Genomic DNA, 23,423 nt, shown 5'->3' on the forward strand with positions numbered 1-23,423 from the left:
ACCGGCCCTGGAGGTACAGATGGGAAAGCAGACGTTCTTTTTTTGTTGTTGTTTTTTGCGGAAGGTTATGTTTTGATCGGCGTGTATTTATTTATTTATTTATATGCGTGCTACTCGCAAAAGTCAAAAAGTATGAAACCGAATCGCATGACATTTGGTGGGATGATTGGTTATTATCCGGGGACCATTTGATTAGATTTTGGTATCGATCGGGTCAAAGGTCAAGGTCATGGAAAGGTCAACATCTTCTTTTTACCATAGCACGGTCAATTTCTATCCAATTGGCATGCAACTAATGCCAACATGTTTATAATTCAATGCCCAATCTTGTGATATGTGAAGGTATGCGCTCTACCGAGTGCCCGTTCTAGTTTTGTTTTGTTTTGTCTTGTTTTCATCTTATGATGTTAAAAGAACATCATCCTTCTGTGGTGTTTCTACAAGGTTATACATTTGTGTATTTTATTTTTGTAAAATAATACTTTCAGTATAACAAACTGTAAATTCTGGCTATTTCACTCCAAATATCCTGTAAAAAAAAATGTTGTTCATAAAAATAAATCTTCAAAAAAAAAGGAAAAGCAGACGTGAGCGCGGCGTACCTGCAGATGTAGTTGGTCTTGCACGCCGCCTGCAGCTCCAGGCAGTTGGGCTTCTGCTTCTCTTCGTAGGAGCAGACGGGCACGATGGTCTGGCGCCGGCGCTCCGAGCACGCCGTCTGGTCGCTGAGCGGGCACGAGCAGTACAGCATGCCGTAGCTGTGCTTGGGAGGAACCTGCGGGAAGCCGACGCCACGTTAGCGGCACGCGGGAGCCTCCATTCCGGTCGTTCTTTATTCTCCTTTTGGTCGTTTTTCCCCTTTCTGTCGATGAAATCTGAATTCCCGTCGATGTTTCGTCGCGTGTCGATCCCCCGCGGTGGCTACTGCTCCGCGTGTCCCGTTTATTACAATGCAAACTGATCCTGACGGCGTGGGAAATTGCAAACTCATCACTTATCGTTGGCAGGAGGGTTTTCCAGGTTCAAAGTTCCGTGAGCCTCTATTAATATTAATAAATGGAGTTAAAACGAACCACCGAATCTCGTGGTTACATGCATTATAGATTATAGTTGACGGCGTATAGTGGTCAGGTGGTAACCGCAACAATAGGGCGACGCTTTATGAATCATTGTGTCACAACGGTCTCTCGTGCATATTTAACATCGCTCCAGAAGAACAACAACGCATCGGGATGCCCGACGCTCGATGGGAACCACACAGTGAGGCCTCAAGAGAAGAATGACGGTTTTTATCTGCAACACAAAGACGACTGGAGGCCCCACACACAGTTCTATAATGTGGAAGAATAAAAAAATTCAAATTAGACTCAATCGCAATGTCGTTTATGGGGACAAATGCTGGAATTTCTGGTTTGTTTGTTTTGTTTTTGTTTTATATCTATACGGCTCTTTGGAACAAGTTTTTTAATCAATCTTAGGTTCGGGCACGTATGAGCTGGATAGTTTCTGCCTTAACCCTCTCGCTCAGCCACATGTATCTTTTTTTTATTTTTTATAACTGGTGGTTTTATATTTTGCTGATCGAAATAAAGAAATAAACTCGTTCATTCTCTGTCGTTTGTTTCTGTCGGTATTGATTCACGTCGTCGCTCACTGGAGGAGATCCCGGGCAAGTTATTCCAGAGCGTTGTTATGACGACGTCTCGCATCGTTTCTACTTCTTTTTTTGTTTTTTACAACACGGGACGAAGAGCAAAAAAAATACTTTTTGTGTTTGATTACTGAAATCGCACAACGTTGATTATTCATTGTGATTATAATTGTTTTAAACCCCCGTCTCACGTATACATAAAAAGATAAATATATTCTTCATTTTGAAGCAGGTCCTTCGTGAGAGACGTTCAGCTTTTTATCAGATATCAGTCATTTTGGACCCCCCTGCTGTATTTGGATATATTGAACATCATGAGTAATATGTGGAATATATGGTTTGTTACATGAGAAAATTAAAATCTAAATTTGCCAAAATGACCACCAAAATGGCGGCTTTGACACATTTTAGGTTTTTTTGGTACTAAAACCTCTCTCACTTTGTTCCGCTTCACTTTTTCATGGTCAAACTTTGCAGGAAGAATGTTAACACATTTTGAGCTGATTTGTGAGAGTTTTAAACCCTTGTAACCTCCTCATTACAAACATATAATCATCCTGGAAGTGTTTTTTTTCAATTCGGATCTGACATTTTTATATTTTTTCTGTGTGCCATCTTCATTTACTCTTACCCAGTAACATATAGACTGATATGTACACATCCCGACAAAATATATATATTTTTTAAAAGGTAAAACTGTAGAAATGATTAAAGTAGCCCTCGTGGTTGCAGAGATACAGCCTTTTTAATTTGGGGATGCACTTTTCGGAGCAGAGGCCTAAAGAAAGCTTGGTGCTGAAAAGGTTAAAGTGTGGTGTCATCCCCCTCTTCTTCACGAGTGTGTCGGAGGTGACTCGCCTTGTCGAAGAACTGCCGCAGGGCCTTGTGGCACTTCCTCTTGTTGCACACCTCGGCGCTGGAGACCCGGCTGGTGCACGGGCTGATGTAGGCCGAGCGGTACTTCTTACACGTGTCGTTCAGGTTGCAGGCCTTGGCCGCGTTCAGACATCTGTTCTCCCGGGCCACGGCGGGCTCGCCTGGAGGAGGAGGAGGAGGAGGAGGAGCCACAGGGAGAGGGGAGGAGAAAAAGAAGAGGAGAACAATTTGAACGAATGGTGAGAATTGTGGTTTTTTTGTCCAAACAAACATCGATTAATGCAAATTGTAAAGACTTTTACATTTTTTAAATGCAAAATCGAAACACTTTCAGAGTGAGGTCGATACAAAAAGACGAGAAGAGCGCTGGACAAGTACAGTATCCCTTCCCCTCTCCCTCTCTCTCTTTGCTCCCCCTCTCCCTCTCTCTCTCTTTGCTCTCCCTCTCCCCCTCTCTCTCCAACCCTGTATCACAAAAATTACGTTCCCCCAGACCTAAAATGCAATTTGCAGTTACGTTTGACTCAAACGTATTTCTCTCCAAATTACGTTAGAATGAAACGTATTTCTCTCCAGATTACATTTGTATTTGACGTATTATAATTACAAATACGTCTCTGATGAACGTATCTTTGCCGTTTGTTATCTCTCTTTTCTACAATGCTGTTATGAATTGTAAAAAGCGTCCTCTAGTCTTATTTATTATTTTGTTATATATGTTGTTTCGCCTGCGTATTCTGACAGCAATAAGCGTTGTAACGGATCATATGAATTGGCGTGAAGACTTACTGCTGGTGACTCTCCTTTATTTTCTTTTTTTAGGTGACAATACATTAATTAAAACTCGGCCACTATCACCACCTCATCACCACCGTTACAGAGTTAGTCCCATACGGGTCAAATCAACTATTAAACTTGTTATAAAATGCGCATCTGTCCGTAATCTATACCATAAAGTTCACATTTTAACCTAAAAGAAAGTGCGCTTCCTTTTAACCTTTCAAAATAAAAGTCCGATTTATCTGTTAAGCGGAAGTAGTATGAAACGTCTATATTTATTCAAACAATACAATATAAAAGTCATACATACATCAAAATCAATAAGGAAAATGCTAAACAGTCAAACAACTCAAAACAATAAACCCTTCATGGCGTTATTTACAGGTGTGTTTACTTCTCATCAAACAAAAAGAGCAGGTACCCGGAAAAATCTGGGAAATAATAATTTGGGAATTGTTAATAAAACATGATTTACCCTTCAACTTCCACTGATATGCATGCAAACTAATACATCGCTTCACACACACACACACACACACTGACAGAAACACATAGACACTCACATACGTACACACACACACAGGCAGAGACACACACATATTCACACACACACACTCTCATACGCACACACAGACACACACACACACACAGACACACACACTCACACACAGACACACACACACAAAATGACAGACACACACACACACACACACACTCACACACAGACACACACTCAGACACACACATACAGACACTCACATACATACAAACACAGGCAGAATCACACACACACGCACACACACACACAAATACAGATGCACACATGCATACTCTGCAGACTGACCCTTGACCTCCCAATTGTCTCTCAGATATAAACCTACTGCTTTATATTTAATATATTATATTGACCTAAATGTAATACTTTGAGGTCGTGGGGGGAATCCCCTCCAAAAGATTCACAAGAGAAAATTGTCACCGTGCCAATAACCCTTATACGATCCTTAAAACCAGTCTTTTAGTTAATTTTTCAGACTTTCAATCAACTTAAAGATCTGGATTCTTTTCAGATTCAAAGAAGGGCCTCTGAATATGAATACCCTAGAGGTTTGGACCGATAGCTCTGAGTTAAGGGCCCCAAAAACAGGTCCAAAGGGTCAAATTGGGCCTTATTCTCTTAAATTTGCATATTTTTTGACAAGTGCAAAAATGGCCATAATCTCCTAAATATTCGTCCTGGAAATCCCAAATTGAACACAGACACTCAGGACAGGGCCTACAATGAGGTGATGGGGTGAAATTTCCTCCAAAACACCCACAAGAGTTAATTGGCTGTCTGAAATCCAGGACTTGAAGAGGGTGTGTGGTTTAACAAATCTGAGACCCTATTGTGAGCTTGGGCTGATTTTAGCTTGTTTTTCTTCGAAACATGTCAGAGCTTAGCTTTCTTTTGCAGGTTGTAGTCACTCCCAAATGGGGCCCAACCATGTAGGCTGGCAACATATAGCACTTAGCATCCCTGCTTGGGAGGGGTTTAAAAACCCGGAAAAAACAAAATACCTTCCTTCAAAGGTTAACAACTCCTTACATGTTTGTACTATATGAACAATTTCAATTGTATTCTACCCCATTTGGGAGTGGCTACAACCTGGAAAAGAAAGCTAAGCTCTGACATGTTTACCCAATTTGACCCTTTGGACCTGTTTTTGGGGCCCTTAACTCAGAGCTATCGGTCCAAAACTGTAGGGTATTCATATTCAGAGGCCCCTCTATGGATCTGAAAAGAATCCAGATCTTTAAGTTGATTGAAAGTATGAACATTTACTAAAAGTCTGGTTTTAAGGATCGTACAAGGGTTATTGGCACGGTGACAATTTTCTCTTTTGAAAGTTTTGGAGGGGATTCCCCTCATGACCTCAAAGTCTTATATTTAGGTAAATATAATATATTAAATATAAAGCAGTAGGGTTATATCTGAGAGACAATTGGGAGGTCAAGGGTCAGTCTGCAGAGTATGCGTGTGTGTGCATGTGTAAATGTGTGTGTGTGTGTGTCTCTGCCTGTGTGTGTCTCTGTGTGTGTGTGTGTCTGTCATTCTGTGTGCGTGTGTGAGTGTGTGTCTGTCTGTGTGTGTGTGCGTGTGAGAGTGTGTCTGTGTGTGAGTATGTGTGTGTCTCTGCCTGTGTGTGTGTACGTATGTGAGTGTCTATGTGTTTCTGTCAGTGTGTGTGTGTGTGTGTGTGTGTGTGAAGCGATGTATTAGCTTGCATGCATATCAGTGGAAGTTGTAGGGTAAATCATGTTTTATTAACAATTCTCTAATTATTTCCCCAATTTTTCCGGGTACCTTCTCTTTTTGTTTGATGAGAAGTAAACACCTGTAAATAACGCCTTGAAGGGTTTATTGTTTTGAGTTGTTTAACTGTTTAGCATTTTCCTTATTGATTTTGATGTATGTATGACTTTTATATTGTATTGTTTGAATAAATATAGACGTTTTATACTACTTCCGCTTAACAGATAAATCGGACTTTTATTTTGAAAGGTTAAAAGGAAGCGCACTTTTTTTTAGGTTAAAATGCGAACTTTATGGTATAGATTACGGACAGATGCGCATTTTATAACAAGTTTAATAGTTGATTTGACCCGTATGGGACTAACTCTGTTACGGTGGTGATGAGGTGGTGATAGTGGCGAGTTTTAATTCATGTATTGTCACCTAAAGAAGAAAATAAAGGAGAGTCACCAGCAGTAAGTCTTCACGCCAATTCATATGATCCGTTACAACGCTTATTGCTGTCAGAATACGCAGGCGAAACAACATATATAACAAAATAATAAATAAGACTAGAGGACGCTTTTTATAATTCATAACAGCATTGTAGAAAAGAGAGATAACAAACGGCAAAGATACGTTCATCAGAGACGTATTTGTAATTATAATACGTCAAATACAAACGTAATCTGGAGAGAAATACGTTTCATTCTAACGTAATTTGGAGAGAAATACGTTTCAGTCAAACGTAACTGCAAATTGCATTTTAGGTCTGGGGGAACGTAATTTTTGTGATACAGGGTTGCTCTCTCTGTCCCTCTCGCTCCCTCTCCCCTCGCTGTCTCCCTCTCTCTCCCTTTCCCCCCTCTCTCCCTCTGTCCCTCTCTCTCCCTCTCGCTCCCTCTCCCTCTCTCTCTCTCCCTCTCCCTCTCTGTCCCTCTCTCTCCCTCTCTCTCCCTCTCCCCCTCTCTCTCTCTCTGTCCCTCTCCCCCTCTCTCTCTCTCTGTCCCTCTCTCTCCCTCTCTCTCCCTCTCCCTCTCTCTCTCTCTGTCCTCTCTCTCCCTCTCCCCCTCTCTCTCTCTCTGTCCCTCTCTCTCCCTTTCCCTCTCTGTCCCTCTCTCTCCCTCCTCTCTCTCTCTCTCTCCCTCTCTCTCCCTCTCCCTCTCTCTCTCCGTCCCCCTCTCCTCCTCTCTCTCTCCCTCTCTCCTCTCTCCCTCTCCCCCTCTCTCTCTGTCCATCTCTCTCCCTCTCCCTCTCTGTCCCTCTCTCTCCCTCCCTCTCCCTCTCTGTCCCTCTCTCTCTGTCCATCTCTCTCCCTCTCCCTCTCTGTCCCTCTCTCTCCCTCCCTCTCCCTCTCTGTCCCTCTCTCTCCCCCTCTCTCTCTCTCTGTCCCTCTCTCTCCCTCCCTCTCCCTCTCTGTCCCTCTCTCTCCCTCTCTCTCCTCTCCCTCTCCCCCTCTCTCTCTCTCTGTCCCTCTCTCTCCCTCTCCCCCTCTCTCTCTCTCTGTCCATCTCTCTCTCTCTCTCCCTCTCCCCCTCTCTCTCTCTGTCCCTCTCTCTCCCTCTCTCTCCCTCTCCCCTCTCTCTCTCTGTCCCTCTCTCCTCTCCCTCTCTGTCCTCTCTCTCCTCTCTCTCCTCTCCCCTCTCTCTCTCTGTCCCTCTCCCTCTCTCTCTCTCTCCCTCTCTCCCTCTCTCCTCTCTCTCTCTCTGTCCATCTCTCTCCTCTTCCTCTCCCCTCTCTCTCTCTGTCCCTCTCTCTCCCTCTCCCCCTCTCTCTCTCTCTGTCCCTCTCTCTCCCTCTCCCCCTCTCTCCCTCTCTCTCCCTCTCGCTCCCTCTCCCCTTGCTCTCTCCCTCTCTCTCTCTCACTCTCTTCCCCTCTCCCTATCTCTCTCTCCCTCTCTATCTCCCCCCGTCTCTCTCCATATCTCTCTCTCTCAGGTCCTTTTACCGTGAACCATCTCCATAGCAACATGGCATTATCCATCGTCCATTGAGGAATGTTTTTTATAAAAGCTCAATATTAGCCAGAACACTGTTGATGTTTTACTTTATTGGTATAAAATTGCTTCGCCAAATCTGCGTTTAGTCAAATCACTTTCAGTCAATTGAGAAATAATGAACCTGCAGCCCCTAAAGGTCTGGGTCAGTGAGCAAGGCACAGTTCTCTGCTCTGATTGGTTGATAATCCAGACTCGAGGCGAAACCCTGCTCAGGATACTTGTTCATTTCACGCTTTTATGTAAAAAAAAAACTTCAGATAAGATTTATACTCGATCGTTATCTACCGTGAAAATAAAAAATAAAAACAGTGACGTTCGACACGTAGAATACATCTTCAGATCATATCGTCACGAAAAACAAAAGCAATTCAACCCTCTGGGCCGCGACGTTTCCACGACAACGTGAAGACATGAAGCGAGAGCGGCGGCAGATAACGGGAGATAACCCCGGCAACTCATTCCTCTGTCTTTATCTGTGTGTCGGCTGATGGAAATACTTGTTTTTTATGTTTAATCGGCATCTCCATCCAAGTGTGTGTGAGTGTGTGTGTGTGAGTGTGTGTGTGTGTGAGCAGAGTTGTTGTAGTCATCAAAGCCCTGCTCATCTGTCAGCTTGCACTAATTGCCAGTGTTCTCCTTGATCCGCAATCAATTAACACGCTCATACAGCCTAATTCCCTTCCTGCATATTTCGGTGAAAACGTAGTATAAACAGCAATTTCTCTCTCTCTTTCTCTCTCTCTCTCTCTCTCTCTCTAACGAGCACCAATTAAAACAGGCGGAAGCCGGCGTGACAAACACACAGAAGCGATGTGTGTGTGTGTTGTGGTATGACAGCAAATGGTTTATAATAAGATTCAACACATCAAGGGATGGGAGACGAGAAAAGGGGGGAGGGAGAGGAGGTTAGAAGGGAGACAGTAACATGATGGGGTGGGGCGGCGGGGGTGGGGGGGGGGGGCGGAGTTTATGGACCGGTGATGTTTTAATTGGCAACCCGCGAGGATGCTGTTTGTGAAAGAAGAGGAGATCCTGTCCAAATACAGAACTATCAATCTGCTGCGCTCCACAGGCGTCCCACAAGGAGCTGTCATGGGCCCACTACTACTTTCTTTATAAGAAATATATATTGATATATTGATGATCTGCCATCAGTTTGTCCTGATATCAATATTTAAATGTATGCCGATGACACTGTAATGTACTAGCATGGTAACACAATGGGAGGAGCTGCACATTAACTCACAAACTCCATGATTCATGTTAACTACTTGGTTAAAGCAACTTAATTTTTTTAAACAAAAGACACTCTGGTAGTTTAGAATCGGATGTTTTTGTATCTGGGGAGAGGCTACAGGTTGTTCCTGAATACAAGTGTGTTATGGTACTTTTTGGTTCCAAATTATCATTCAAATCTCAGGTGAAAAAGCTCTGTAATACACTTTGTTTAGTGTCTCACAGTGCAGCATAATCTTTAAAAAAATTGATTTGAATCTCAGGTGAAAAATGTTTTTAATTGTCTCAGATCTAATTTCAAGTTAATATTGTTTAGTGTATAACAACAATGCAGCATCAAATTGTTTTAATATATTTTAAAATACATTTTTTATTTATTTATTTAATTTATATAAAATACAAAATATAAATAAAAATATATTTTATTTTTATAAAAAATATTAAAGTATATATATTTTTTAAGCCTTTTCCATTTTCCTTATTTTATTTCTCCCCGTGTGTTTTGAATTTGTGGATGTCTTGTTAGTGCCCGACAAAGTCTAAGAGTCTCTGACGTGTATTAATATTGTCAGTTTATTCATTGTTTTGTGCACACTATTGTATAAACCTTGTATGTGTGATATTATCTCTGTTTGTGGGGTTCTATTTCGTGACATCTGCCTCTCGGGACTACAGACGGAAAAAATAAATCGCCTCTTGGCTCTCGCTCTGGCACATTTACAGAAATGTGTTTTTATTAATGTTCACTGTCCTTTATCAAAGAAACCAAAGTAGAAGACGGATGCTTCTCCAAACACCTGCAGCCGCCTCGCTGCCGCTGGCTCACTCCATTGCCTGCTCTGTCAGCCTCAATCGGTTCACCTCACTTTCACCTTTCCCACGCCCCCCCCCCCCCCACACACACACACACCTCCTCTTCTCCGTTGCCCAATACCTCTTGAGCAAACAGTCCACGCCGCCGGCTTCTTCCCATGTCAACAAGTTAGAGCAACCACACATACAATTATGATCTTTCAATTTTATCGATAGACATTAAAAAAGCTACATTACCACCTTTTTGATGTCTATAGAATATATATATATATATATATATATATATATATATATCATGTATTACTATTCAACATGTTAGAGATATGGGGGGAAAAAAATCATATTTATCTCAACTTTCCTGCTTCCGTTTCAAAATAAAAGCCCACTAGTTCCTTTCTCTGGACCGAATCTGTTCGCAAGGCTTTTATTCTGAAATATTTCAGTGAATCACAAAGCTTTATATATTAGTAGCGGCTTTTACTCGAGGATTCTTGATCATTAATATCTGATTATAATCGTGTGATTAATGCAAAAAAAATTGTGTGTCATGTTTTTTTAATGAGGAGCATTTAAATCAATATTTCTCACATACGATTCTTCCTATGTTTAAACCGGGGTTTCTATGACATCATCGTTTGAGAGAAGAGAAAAAGGCGAGTGAAACTCAGACTATTTTTTAAGGATTAATACATGTCAAGGGGTTTGAAGAACCTTTTGAGGTAACCGTGGCAACATGATAATCCATCAGGGGTGTTAAAAAAAGGACTTTTAATGTACTGAGTGCAGCTTTTTGATCTTCAAAAGCATTCTTAAAGAGACAGTTCACCCCAAATAGGAAATTAATATATGTATATCTCTTTTTACCTTGTTGTTGTTCATCAAAATCTAAACTGTTTTTGTAAGTAAGTAAGTGAGTAAAGTTTATTCAAATTGCACTTATCACAGACAAAGTGTCACAAAGTGCAGTGCGGTAGTTAATTAAAACTATTTGGCCAAAAAAAAATGTAACAATTAAAAGAGCAAAATAAAATACACAGTAAAAGACGGTGCAATAAAAAAAACAATAAAATAAATACAAATAAATAAATACAAATAAAAATCTATAACAATTTATAAAAATGTATACAAATGAATAATAAATTAATGAATAAAACAATTTAAAAAGCAGGTCATACAAAATGTAACTCCTAAATAATTACGACGTGTTCCTTTTGCCATTTCCTTTTCCCCAACAGCAGCATGGCAGTCACACACACACACACACACACACACACACACACACACACACACACACACACACACACACACACACACACACACACACACACACACACACACACACACACACACACACACACACAGTATATTGTCTATATCCTCCTCCTGCGCCCCTAGTGTCATCTGCTGAACTCCCCTTGCACTCCTGGCAGATGGTATTGTCTCTCTCACACACACACACACACACACACACGACATGCTCCGACAGGGCCCCACACAGGGCCGGGGCCGGGGCCATCTGGAGGCCTGGCAGGGGGGAACGAAGCCCCCCCCCCCAGCGACTCATGTTTCCGATTCAGTCTCAAATTGATTATCATGTCGCCTGTTTCCTCCGGTCCCGCTGCCCCCCCCTCCCTCCCCCCCTCCCCCCTCCCACCCACTTAATTTCAATTACTGCGAGATGCCACGGGGGTCGAGTCCCGACCCTACCCGCCTCTGTGACCCCACCACGCCGCTCCTCGAGTCCCCCGCTCCTCTTTCATGTCTTTATATAAACTCCGTTGTGTTTTTCGAGTCATTACCGCTCGTCTTCTTCGTCTTCTTCCTCCGCCCATCATCATCCATCTCTCAAACGTCTCTCTCTCTCTCGTGAGGCTCCCGTCTCTCATGTTTCCTCTCGGCGTCCCTCCTCCCTCCTCCCTCCTCCCTCCTCCGCCATCTGTCCTTTACTTTTCCTCTAAAGTAAAGAGTGGACATTTAACGGACCTTTTTTTTTCTTCCCGCCGCCGGTTTATAGAGTCCCACCGAAACTCCCGCGTGTTTTTTTTTTTTTAAATCAACTTTTTTGAAGTACACCTTTTGTCGTGGGAATGATGATGATGATGGGAGATCATCGATTTGGGAACATTAATATCTGTAAAGAACCCAACACACCAGTTGTCGGGGAGCACCACCGTTGGTCGAGTAAAGCAAAGGTCAAAGGTCGTCCTCTGGGAATCTGCAGCTGTTATGTTCTGTGTCTGGATGTTTTTATTCTCTCCATTTTAACAGAGTTCTCATCTTATTGTCTTGGCTTTGTCTCTTTTAACGTGTGAGTCCTCTTGTTGTTGCGTCTGTTGTCAGGACTTGACAACGTCTCACAAGATATTCACTATTTTCTGGGGGGATCAAATCTTTTATTGGTTTTCGAGATATGCTCACGCAAAAGAAAAGATGTACACATCGTACGTATATAGAAGAGAGAGAGAGAGGGAGAGGAGAGAGGGAGAGGAGAGAGAGGGAGAGGGAGAGGAGAGAGGAGAGAGAGGGAGGAGAGAGAGGAGAGAGGAGAGGAGAGAGGGAGAGGAGAGAGAGAGAGAGGAGAGAGGAGAGGAGAGGAGAGGGAGAGAGGAGAGAGAGAGAGAGGAGAGAGAGAGGAGAGAGGAGAGAGAGGAGAGAGAGAGAGAGGAGAGAGGAGAGAGAGGAGAGAGGAGAGGAGAGAGAGGAGAGAGAGAGAGGAGAGAGAGAGAGAGAGGAGAGAGAGAGGGAGAGAGAGGAGAGAGAGGAGAGAGAGAGAGAGAGAGGAGAGAGAGAGAGAGGAGAGAGGAGAGAGGAGAGAGAGGGGGAAGAGAGGGAGAGGAGAGAGGGAGAGGAGAGAGAGAGGGAAGAGAGAGGAGATAGAGAGGGACGAGAGGAGAGAGAGAGAGAGAGGAGAGAGAGAGAGAGAGGAGGAGAGAGAGAGAGAGAGGAGAGAGAGAGAGAGAGAGAGGAGAGAGGAGAGAGAGGAGGAGAGAGAGGAGAGGAGGAGAGAGAGAGAGAGAGAGGAGATAGAGAGAGAGAGAGAAAAACCATACAAAAAATAAAATAAAAAAAGATGACGTCATACGCCACCGGGCTTCGTAAAAAAAGAAGATATTGTTGGCGGTGCCAAAACAATGAGCGAAAGCATCTCTGAGTCCGTCAATGAAGACAATATTTAAATCTCTTGAATTAATCATTGGAAGAACACGAGCGCCGCCGAGCCTCGCCGTGTGTTCAGCTCCTCGGACGGAGGAAGGAGCAGCTTTATTATCGTGGTTTTAATATTTTTGGGGGGGTTTATTTGAATTCTGTGAGCTGGAGTTCTGTGATGAACGAGCCCAGAAACATAGAGACGACATGCCGGATGTGTTATAGACGGATGCTCACGCCTTTATGAATATTAAAATGTATATTTGACCCTCGTCCATAAAATTGTGTGTTGAGATTTTTTTTTACTGACTGAGAAGTTTCTAAACATAAACAATTTGTACGTAATTGCGTTATATTTTAATAACGCACACAGCTGCAGGATGTATTGTTCCACAGAGATTATCTCATTGTGCAATTAAATGTTTATTACACGTGTATATCAAATATGCCATTGTTGTCTATAGCTTATATATATATATACATTTATATATGTATATATATATATGTTTATGAATGTATGTCTATATATCAATATATATACATATATATAAATATATATAAATATATGTGTATATATATAAATATATATACATATATATAAATATATATATATATACATATATATGTTATAACTATATAACTATACATATATACATATATATTATAAATATATATATATACATATCATTATATATATATATATATAGATATATATATAGATAAATATATATATCTATATATACATGGTCATGGTAGGAAGAGCTTCACGTGACACGTATGTGTGTTTAAATCAAATACATACGTATCTGCAGTATTTACTGAGTATTTGTGGTGCAGCAGCTCTGGATATGAACGCGTGGTCTTCGCTCTTCATCCCTGAGGAGTTTACACATCGTAAACTAAACGCTCCTCTTCATTATTCATCGTGTAAATCACTTTTTCGTCGCACCGCCTCCTCACAGCGAGGAAATACAAATAGAAAATGACGGAGCGGTGGTCACATTCGATAGAGAGAAATATCACATGGTGAACGAGGTGTCTCTCTCTCTCTCCCCCTCTCTCTCCTCTCTCTCTCTCCTCTCTCTCCCTCTCTCTCCCTCCTCTCCCCTTTCCTCTCTCCTCTCTCCTCTCCCTCTCTCTCCTCTCTCCTCTCTCTCCTCTCTCCTCTCTCTCCTCTCTGTCTCTCTCTCCTCTCTCTCCTCTCTCTCCTCTCTCCCTCTCTCCTCTCTCTCCTCTCTCCCCCTCTCTCTCTCTCTCCCCTCTCCCCTCTCTCTCCCTCTCTCCCCTTTCCCTCTCTCCTCTCCCTCTCTCTCCTCTCTCTCCCCTCTCCCCCCCTCTCTCTCCTCTCTCCCTCCTCTCTCCCCTCTCTCTCTCTCTCTCCTCTCTCCTCTCTCTCACCTCTCTCACCTCTCTCTCCTCTCTCCCCTCCTCTCTCTCTCTCCCCTCCTCTCCCCCTCTCTCTCTCCCCCTCTGTCTCTCTCCTCTCTCCTCCCCCTCTCTCCTCTCTCCCCTCTCTCTCCCCTATCCCCCCCTCTCTCTCTCTCCTCTCTCTCCCCTCTCTCCTCCCTCTCTCTCTCTTGTTGATTATCAGCGGGCGAGTTACACCTCCGTCCACTTTAATGGGCTCCGCTCTCTCAAAAGTGCAAGACGAGCAGAAACGGGGGGAAGAGGGCTGCAGAGAGGATGGAAGTGAAGAGGGAGCCTCTCTCTTCCCTTCCTCTGATTCCTTCCCTCGCGTCCTCTGGCCTTTCCGTGTTGGTTAATAATCTCCCGTCTCCCCCCAAACACTCGGTCCCGGTGCAATAACGCCACGCGGCAGAAACTCACCGTAACTTACGGCTTCCCGGTAATTGATCCCCGCAGAGCGAGAGTCTCTCTCTTCCTTCTCGTTTCCTTTCCACTCGTCTGTTTCTCTCTTTCCGTCCCCACCGACTCTTCCCTCTTTTATCGGCACGCGGCTCGATAAAAAATATATCAAAAAATACTCAGAAGAAACTCATACATCTGTTTCTCCCATGAAGCCGCCGTCAATCTTGGACGTCTCGACGGGGGCGGCTGCGGGTCAGAGGTCGGCCGCTCCGTCTTCCAGTCGGGGGGTCGGCGGTTCAATCCCCGCCCGAGTCGATGTGTCCTTGAGCAAGACGCTTGACCCTGAGCTGCTCCCCGTATCTGTGTCTACGGCGTGGGAATGTCACATGACCAAGTCGCTTTAGATAAAAAAGACATGTGATGTCAGCGACAACACAGCCATGCTTCTGCCCCTCCCCCCCCCCCCACACACACACACACACACACACAAATGACTCCATCCATCCCCACAGAGGAGCATTACCTGTATACATCGTTCCTTTTTCCCCCCGGTGCCTCATCAGCTCGTCCAATTTCACACCTAAAATTTCATTTTTTTGGAAGTCCAAATTGCTTTTCCTTAAAAACCTGTGATTACGAGTACCGGAACTAATGGAGGCGTCTGGAATACGACCCTGTCGGCAATTCCTGTGTGTTGGAAAAAAAAGAAGAAAAAAAAGAGTTTCCGCTCCTCTCAGCTTTATGTTGCACGACTTTCCCCGTCCCAAAACCTCCTCCCCCCCCCCCCTCCCCCCCTATCCCCATCCGCTGGCTTGAGTTCCTCTCCTGTGATTCCACTACTCAGAATCTGTCAAACCGTGTGCTTTAAAAGTTCAAACTAAAATGCTGACGTTGGTAAAAAAAAACATGTCATTTCTGTTTTGCTCACTCCACAGGTCATCGTTCCTTTTCTGTCTTTATTGTCTTTGACGATGAAGAGAAGCAGCCGGCGAGGCCCCGTGTGACTCGTTACGATGACGCGACGCGCTCGGCGAGTATCAGACGCCGATGTCGACCCAGAAGAGGAAAAAAGTAAACTTGTGGCGAGAAGCAGGAGAAGCCCGCTGTCGCACCTCCGTCAGACCAAAGCCAAGGCAGGGAGGAGGAGGAAGAAGAAGAAGAGGAGGAGGAGGGGGGGGGGGGGAATCGCTTTGGCTCTCCACAGTTATGAATCTCCAGCGAAGCCTGTTTCATTACCCGTCTGCCAGTGTGGAGATCAGCCGGTAAGAGCAGGCCCTGTGGGGCTGCAGCAGGAAATATACGGCTCTTTAATAATCTCTCCACAAACACATTCCAGTACAGCCTGGACCCCTTCGCACACCACGTCTACGCTCCTAAATCAGGACCTCGGACTTCCAGACTGCAGCAAACACATCGTGGTTTTCCTCTTTCCACGTGTATGGAACGATTACTGTATACAGAATGGGAATCTCAAGTAATATGCAGCACGACAAGATAATCCATTCAATTTTTAAAAGTTGCATTTAAAATATATGTTTAAAAATATATATTTTTTAACCTATTTTTGAATAGAATATATATATTTAAAAATATATTTATATATATATTATATATATTTTAACCTTTTAATTGTCTATATATATATATATAAATACATGTAACCCTACATTATTCCCCTTGATTTTTAGGAATATGTTTTAAAAAAATGTTTATAATATATCTTTTATGTATATTTTTTCTATTTGTTAAAATGTTTTTAAAATATATTTTTGATATTTGTATATATATATATATATATAAAATGTAAAAAAAAATGTAATGTAGAGTTGCATGTTTGTATATATATATATATATATATATATAAATGCATGCAACTCTACATTATTCCCCTTGATGTTTAAGAATATATTTTTTATATTTTGTTACCACATCCACTTGTTGTTGTTTGTGAGCCGGCTGTCACTCAACACCATCGAAAAGAAACAAAGAAAGGTAAAACCAATATCTTTAACTTCAGACCTGCCTCTGTTATTAAGCATCATTATCACGAAATAACATATTTTTTCTAACAGTCCGATCATCACCAGGTTCACCGACGACAAAATGTTTTTCCATGCTCTACGTGGAACATCTCCTCCGTATATTATCGTATTCTCTTCTGCCGATATTCTATCATCAGTGCCACTTCAGTTCAGTCACCGGGAGCACAATGAATAAAATGTGGATCGATACTGAAGGACGAGTGTGTCGCTGGAGCAGCGGACGGAGAGAAAGAGAGAGAGAGAGCGCTACTGGTGTGTCTGGATGAATAGATCAGGGGGATTGCCGGCAGTCGGATCTGACAAACAAACCAACGGCACGCTCACTTTTAATCTCACCGCCTGACAGAACTTTCCTCACCCGGATGACAAATAGGCAATAATGTACGGATCCGTCGGGGAAGATCTAAACGAGTCCAAAAACGGGCGATAAATTCAAAAGAGAAAAGTAAATAAATGGAAGTACAGAAGGGCTGAGTGGCTCCGGAGATAACCGGACCGGCCTGAGAGCCGGGAGCTGTGTGGGCATGTCGTGAGAGCTGTGCTTTATAATATGATGAGTCAAGAATAACTGCAGCCTCAATGATGTCATCTATAAGAGCACGACGCAGTGTCGGATCCTTCTGGAATAAAACACAAAATAATGCCTGGCTTTGGAATATAGGCGTGCCACCCTCGGGAAGTTGCATGTGGTTTTTTTTTTTTTAGACTCCGCCCACTCCGCCTCTCTACCTCCATCTGCCTGATGGATCGTGGAGGCCTCCATCGTGGAATATGCCTACTATGAACTATTCATACACTCTGTCATATTCATTGAATGTGTTTTAACTCTAAATCTGTCCTTCTGGTCACATGACATCTATTGTTCTGTCCATCCTGGAGAGGGATCCTCCTCTGTTCTCTCCTGAAGGGTTCTTCCCTTTTTTCCCCCTGAAGGGTTATTTGGGAGTTTTTCCTGATCCGATGTGAGGTTTTGGGGCAGGGATGTCTATGTGTACAGATTGTAAAGCACTCTGAGACAAATTTGTAATTTGTGAAATTGGGCTATACAAATAAACTGAATTGAATTGAATTGTTTTTGTTGTTGTTTTTTTAAAGCTGTCGATCATCTCGCCGAGCTCGTGTCGCTCTTCATATGCCGTCAGGTTTTGATTGTGGCTGCAGGTTCAGAGCATCAGACTGAACCTCTGGGTCATCTTTCTATTTTTATAGCGAATATTTCTCCGGAAATTATTGGAAATTGCGTCCCAATAACTCTTCTAGTGATATCATTGGTGCTGCTTTCCTTCACAAGGAGTACGATGAAGGACAGATATAATGCGTACGATCATTATTTCATGGATTGAACAGCGATGTCTCCTTTTTTTTTTTTACGCCAAATATGTGTAATGTTGAGAAGCGGTCGTGGCTAAAAGCGGTCGTGGCTAATAGCGGTCGTGGCTAATAGCGGTCGTAGCTAATAGCGGTCGTGGCTAATAGCGGTCGTGGCTAATAGCGGTCGTAGCTAATAGCGGTCATGGCTAATAGCGGTCGTGGCTAATAGCGGTCGTGGCTAATAGCGGTCATGGCTAATAGCGGTCGTGGCTAATAGCGGTCATGGCTAATAGCAGTCATGGCTAATAGCGGTCGTGGCTAATAGCGGTCGTGGCTAACGTTGTAACACATGATAGATGTTGTGGTTAACCATGTGACGCAGGTTTAGGCAACAAAACCACTCAGTAAAGATTACTAAACTCGCGGTTAAGATAAAAAAGAACGCTAGTAACATACCGTTAGCTACACACATGACCTCACGCGGCACAGGGCCGTGACAGAACGCCGCGGAAGTCGCGGTCGTTAAACTGCCGCTTCTGACGGAAATCACCAACACTGAGATTTCCCTTCTCGACTCACCAGATCCAAACCCGGTGGTGATGACCTGCGGCGCCCGGCTCCTCAAAGACAACGCGTCATCCTCCCAGCTGCCACCCTCACATGTGGACGATCCCCTCGGCCGCCATTTTGTTCAGTTTAATATATCCAGCCGTTCTATGGACCTCGCCCCCCCCCCCGCGGTCCCTCTCTGAACATCAAACCGTCCGCTGTGGAGATGGATGTGGACGTCTCACAGCTGGATGGCCTGTTTGCTCCTGTGGAGTACAAGTTGCGGCTCGAGCCCACAGGACGCACCATCGTACTCAGCAGCTCGCCTCCGAGTCCGTCACATTGATTTACTACGATGGCGGCCATGTGCCAATGAATTTGTAACGCAGCCGCGGAGCAGAGTGGAGCTAGGGGGGGGGGGGGGAGTTATTGCTGGTCCACAATAAGTCCTACTGGTGCCTTTTCAGGTGTGTTTGTGTGAGAGAGTGGTGAAGAGAGAGATAACTGGAGGAAGAAACAACCAATGGGAGAGAGAGAAAGAGGACATAGTTCCCAATAAATAGTCAATAGTGGAGACAGAAAAGAGACATAGTTCCCAATAAATAGTCAATAGTGGAGACAGAAAAGGGGACATAGTTCCCAATAAATCATCAATAGTGGAGACAGGAAAGGGGACATAGTTCCCAATAAATCATCAATAGTGGAGACAGAAAAGGGGACATAGTTCCCAATAAATAGTCAATAGTGGAGACAGAAAAGGGGACATAGTTCCCAATAAACTGTCAATAGTGGAGACAGAAAAGGGGACATAGTTCCCAATAAATAGTCAATAGTGGAGACAGGAAAGAGGACATAGTTCCCAATAAATAGTCAATAGTGGAGACAGGAAAGAGGACATAGTTCCCAATAAACAGACAATAGTGGAGACAGAAAAGAGGACATAGTTCCCAATAAATAGTCAATAGTGGAGACAGGAAAGGGGACATAGTTCCCAATAAATAGTCAATAGTGGAGACAGAAAAGGGGACATAGTTCCCAATAAATAGTCAACAGTGGAGACAGAAAAGGGGACATAGTTCCCAATAAATAGTCAACAGTGGAGACAGGAAAGAGGACATAGTTCCCAATAAATAGTCAATAGTGGAGACAGGAAAGAGGACATAGTTCCCAATAAATAGTCAATAGTGGAGACAGGAAAGAGGACATAGTTCCCAATAAACTGTCAATAGTGGAGACAGAAAAGGGGACATAGTTCCCAATAAATAGTCAATAGTGGAGACAGGAAAGGGGACATAGTTCCCAATAAATAGTCAATAGTGGAGACAGAAAAGGGGACATAGTTCCCAATAAACTGTCAATAGTGGAGACAGAAAAGGGGACATAGTTCCCAATAAATAGTCAATAGTGGAGACAGGAAAGAGGACATAGTTCCCAATAAATAGTCAATAGTGGAGACAGGAAAGAGGACATAGTTCCCAATAAATAGTCAATAGTGGAGACAGGAAAGAGGACATAGTTCCCAATAAACTGTCAATAGTGGAGACAGAAAAGGGGACATAGTTCCCAATAAATAGTCAATAGTGGAGACAGGAAAGGGGACATAGTTCCCAATAAATAGTCAATAGTGGAGACAGAAAAGAGGACATAGTTCCCAATAAATAGTCAATAGTGGAGACAGAAAAGAGGACATAGTTCCCAATAAATAGTCAACAGTGGAGACAGAAAAGGGGACATAGTTCCCAATAAATAGTCAACAGTGGAGACAGGAAAGAGGACATAATTCCCAATAAATAGTCAATAGTGGAGACAGGAAAGAGGACATAGTTCCCAATAAATAGTCAACAGTGGAGACAGGAAAGAGGACATAGTTCCCAATAAATAGTCAATAGTGGAGACAGAAAAGGGGACATAGTTCCCAATAAATAGTTAACCGTTCACACCTTCAGCACTTTAGCTGCCCACAAGAAGAAAAGAAGAAAGAAAGAAGAGAGGCTGATTTATTTTTCATTCCGTCTGAAAAGCTCATCAATAAAAACATCCGTCCGCGTCGCGCCCGTCTCAGGCTGAGACGCCCAGTCTCGCTCCCGTCAGCCATCTTTCTTCATCTTCTGACCACTAAGAACGAGAGTGAAGTCTGTGGAGCTTTTCCATTATGACAAGAGGAGGTGGTGGCTGCTGAAAGCAATCTGGCAGCCCCGGACTCTCAGATCGATACCGAGGGGCGAGAGAGAGAGAGAGAGAGAGAGAGAGAGAGAGAGAGAGAGAGAGAGAGAGAGAGAGGGAGGGAGCGAGAGAGGGCGAGGGAGAGAGGGCGAGAGAGAGAGAGAGAGCGGGAGGGAGCGAGAGAGAGAGGGAGAGAGAGGCGAGGAGAGGCGAGGAGAGGAGGAGGCGAGAGAGGCGAGAGAGCGAGGAGGAGGCGAGAGAGGGAGAGAGAGGCGAGAGAGAGGGAGAGAGAGGGAGCGAGAGAGAGAGAGAGAGAGCGAGAGAGAGAGGGAGCGAGAGAGGGAGCGAGAGAGAGAGGGAGAGAGAGAGGGCGAGGGAGTGAGAGAGAGAGAGCGAGCGAGAGAGAGAGGTCGAGGGAGAGAGGGCGAGGGAGTGAGAGAGAGCGAGAGAGGGAGGGAGAGAGGGCGAGGGAGAGAGAGAGAGCGAGAGAGGGCGAGGGAGAGAGCGAGAGAGAGGGCGAGGGAGAGAGAGAGAGACTGTCGCTGTTGAGGCTTCATAAATAGATCAACGTGACTCTTTTTTCTCCCTCCCATTCAGACAGAACTTTCTTAACCTGATTTAGAAATAGGTCCTAATTTATGGCTCCGCCTCCAAATAATAGACTCCGATGAGGATAACACACTCAAAGATAAAAGTTACTCGAGTGACAGGACAGCTGAGAGATTATCGAGCAAATCAGAGGACTTTGAGTCCAACACACTGAATCCCTTCTCGCCTACGGTTTAATTACTGATGATGAAGACGCAGAATCAAGTATTATTATTAATTTTAAACATAGCATATTCTATTGCGCTGAGCTTTCTTTAAAAACAACCACACAAGCGTACATGTTTTATCTTAATAGGAGCATCGGCGCCTTCAGGAGCCTCATGTGTTGGCCAGGGTAGTTTGACAAGTTGCTGGTGGATGTTGTTGTTGTTGTTGTTGTTGTTGTGGGTGTTTTTCCACCTGCCAGCTGCCAGTCATCTCCTCCCTCTGGCTTCTGTCACTCTCGGTAAGCGGATAAAACTTGAATGCGACTGGCGGGGTCGTCCAGATCCGTCATCTGAGTGTGAACGCAGTTTAATAGACGTGATGCTCCATTATGACGCAAAGACAGCGATTGATACTCCGAACAAAGCTTTGATTGATTGATTTATTATTCTCGTCCTCCCCACCTTCTCCACCATCAAGACAGCAGCGCGTTCGCTCCTTCATCGTCAAACCGTTCGACTGATGGAGGCCATCATGCCAATGAGCTATTTGAAATGGTATTGTATTAAAGACGTGTCAAAACAATATATATATGTATACGTATACACAAAATAATGTATATATATTTAGTGAGTTATATATATATATATATTATATATATATATATATTTAATCTTATTATATATATATATATATTGAATAAATATATATTTATTATATAAAAAAATGAACATATATTTATACATAATATATATAATATAAATATATTTATAAATATATATAATATATATAATAAATATATATATATCTTTTTACATATATGTATAGAATATATATATGTATATAAATATATAGATACGAATTTATAGATATATTAAAGATATATATTATATATATATACACATATACATAATCACGGCCACTATCAAACTGTATTGTTTTCTAGACAGCAGCTTAACATTACTCCGGTAATGACGAATGACGCTGGCTGTGGATCCAGTTTTTACCTTTAAAGCTGATGGATTGACGATGGAGCGACGGGATGAATTCTCTCTCACATATTATGATATACAGGACTGTCTCAGAAAATTAGAATATTGTGATGAAGTTCTTTATTTTCTGTAATGCAATTAAAAAAACAAAAATGTCATGCATTCTGGATTCATTACAAATCAACTGAAATATTGCAAGCCTTTTATTCTGATTTATTGCTGATTATGGCTTACAGCTTAAGAAAACTCAAATATCCTATCTCTAAATATTAGAATATCATGAAAAAGTATACTAGTAGGGTATTAAACAAATCACTTGAATTGTCTAATTAACTCGAAACACCTGCAAGGGTTTCCTGAGCCTTGACAAACACTCAGCTGTTATAAATCTTTTTTTTTACTTGGTCTGAGGAAATATTAAAATTTTATGAGATAGGATTTTAGAGTTTTCTTAAGCTGTAAGCCATAATCAGCAATATTAAAAGAATAAAAGGCTTGCAATATTTCAGTTGATTTGTAATGAATCCAGAATGCATGACATTTTTGTTTTTTTAATTGCATTACAGAAAATAAAGAACTTTATCACAATATTCTAATTTTCTGAGACAGTCCTGTATATCTATCATGATGTGAATGTACAGGATCTCATAACATAAGCCTTTTTATGGATTCGCCGGTTAAATGGATGAATCGGCTCGAGGCGGGGATGTCTCTGCTTTTTGATAACCTGGCTACAACACCTGACACATCAAGGTACTTCCTCACATAAATGGGGAGAAATCCAATATCCTCATAACGCCAGGGAGGCTCATTGATGTGGAACACTGCCCAGCAATGGGGCTGCTGGGTGAATCAAACAGATGGTAAAGAGGGGGGGGGGGGGGGGGCGGAGACACATTTCTGTTTCCTACCTGCTTAAATCAAGACTAGGCTCGAGGCGCTGCAAAATACCCCCCCCCCCCCTCCATCCCCACCCCCACCACAAAAAAAAACTAATTCCAGATTCAGCCTCATTAGACGAACGAGCTG

The 23,423-nt window shown here is 43.0% G+C and overlaps 1 protein-coding gene across 2 annotated transcripts in view; it reads right to left on the minus strand.

The window, feature by feature from the left end:
* Nucleotides 1–23,423, minus strand: part of gfra1a (gdnf family receptor alpha 1a) — an 81,273-nt gene that overhangs the window by 26,767 nt on the left and 31,083 nt on the right. For both annotated transcript variants that reach the window (XM_056436093.1, XM_056436092.1), the window contains 2 exons: nt 2,510–2,688; nt 603–775 (listed from right to left, as the gene is read on the minus strand). In XM_056436093.1, the coding sequence (XP_056292068.1) occupies nt 603–775; nt 2,510–2,688 (352 nt within the window). The remainder of the gene's footprint in view (nt 1–602; nt 776–2,509; nt 2,689–23,423) is intronic.

Source organism: Pseudoliparis swirei, chromosome 17 (assembly GCF_029220125.1).
Source record: "Pseudoliparis swirei isolate HS2019 ecotype Mariana Trench chromosome 17, NWPU_hadal_v1, whole genome shotgun sequence".
In the NCBI taxonomy this organism is placed as follows: Eukaryota; Metazoa; Chordata; class Actinopteri; order Perciformes; family Liparidae; genus Pseudoliparis; species Pseudoliparis swirei.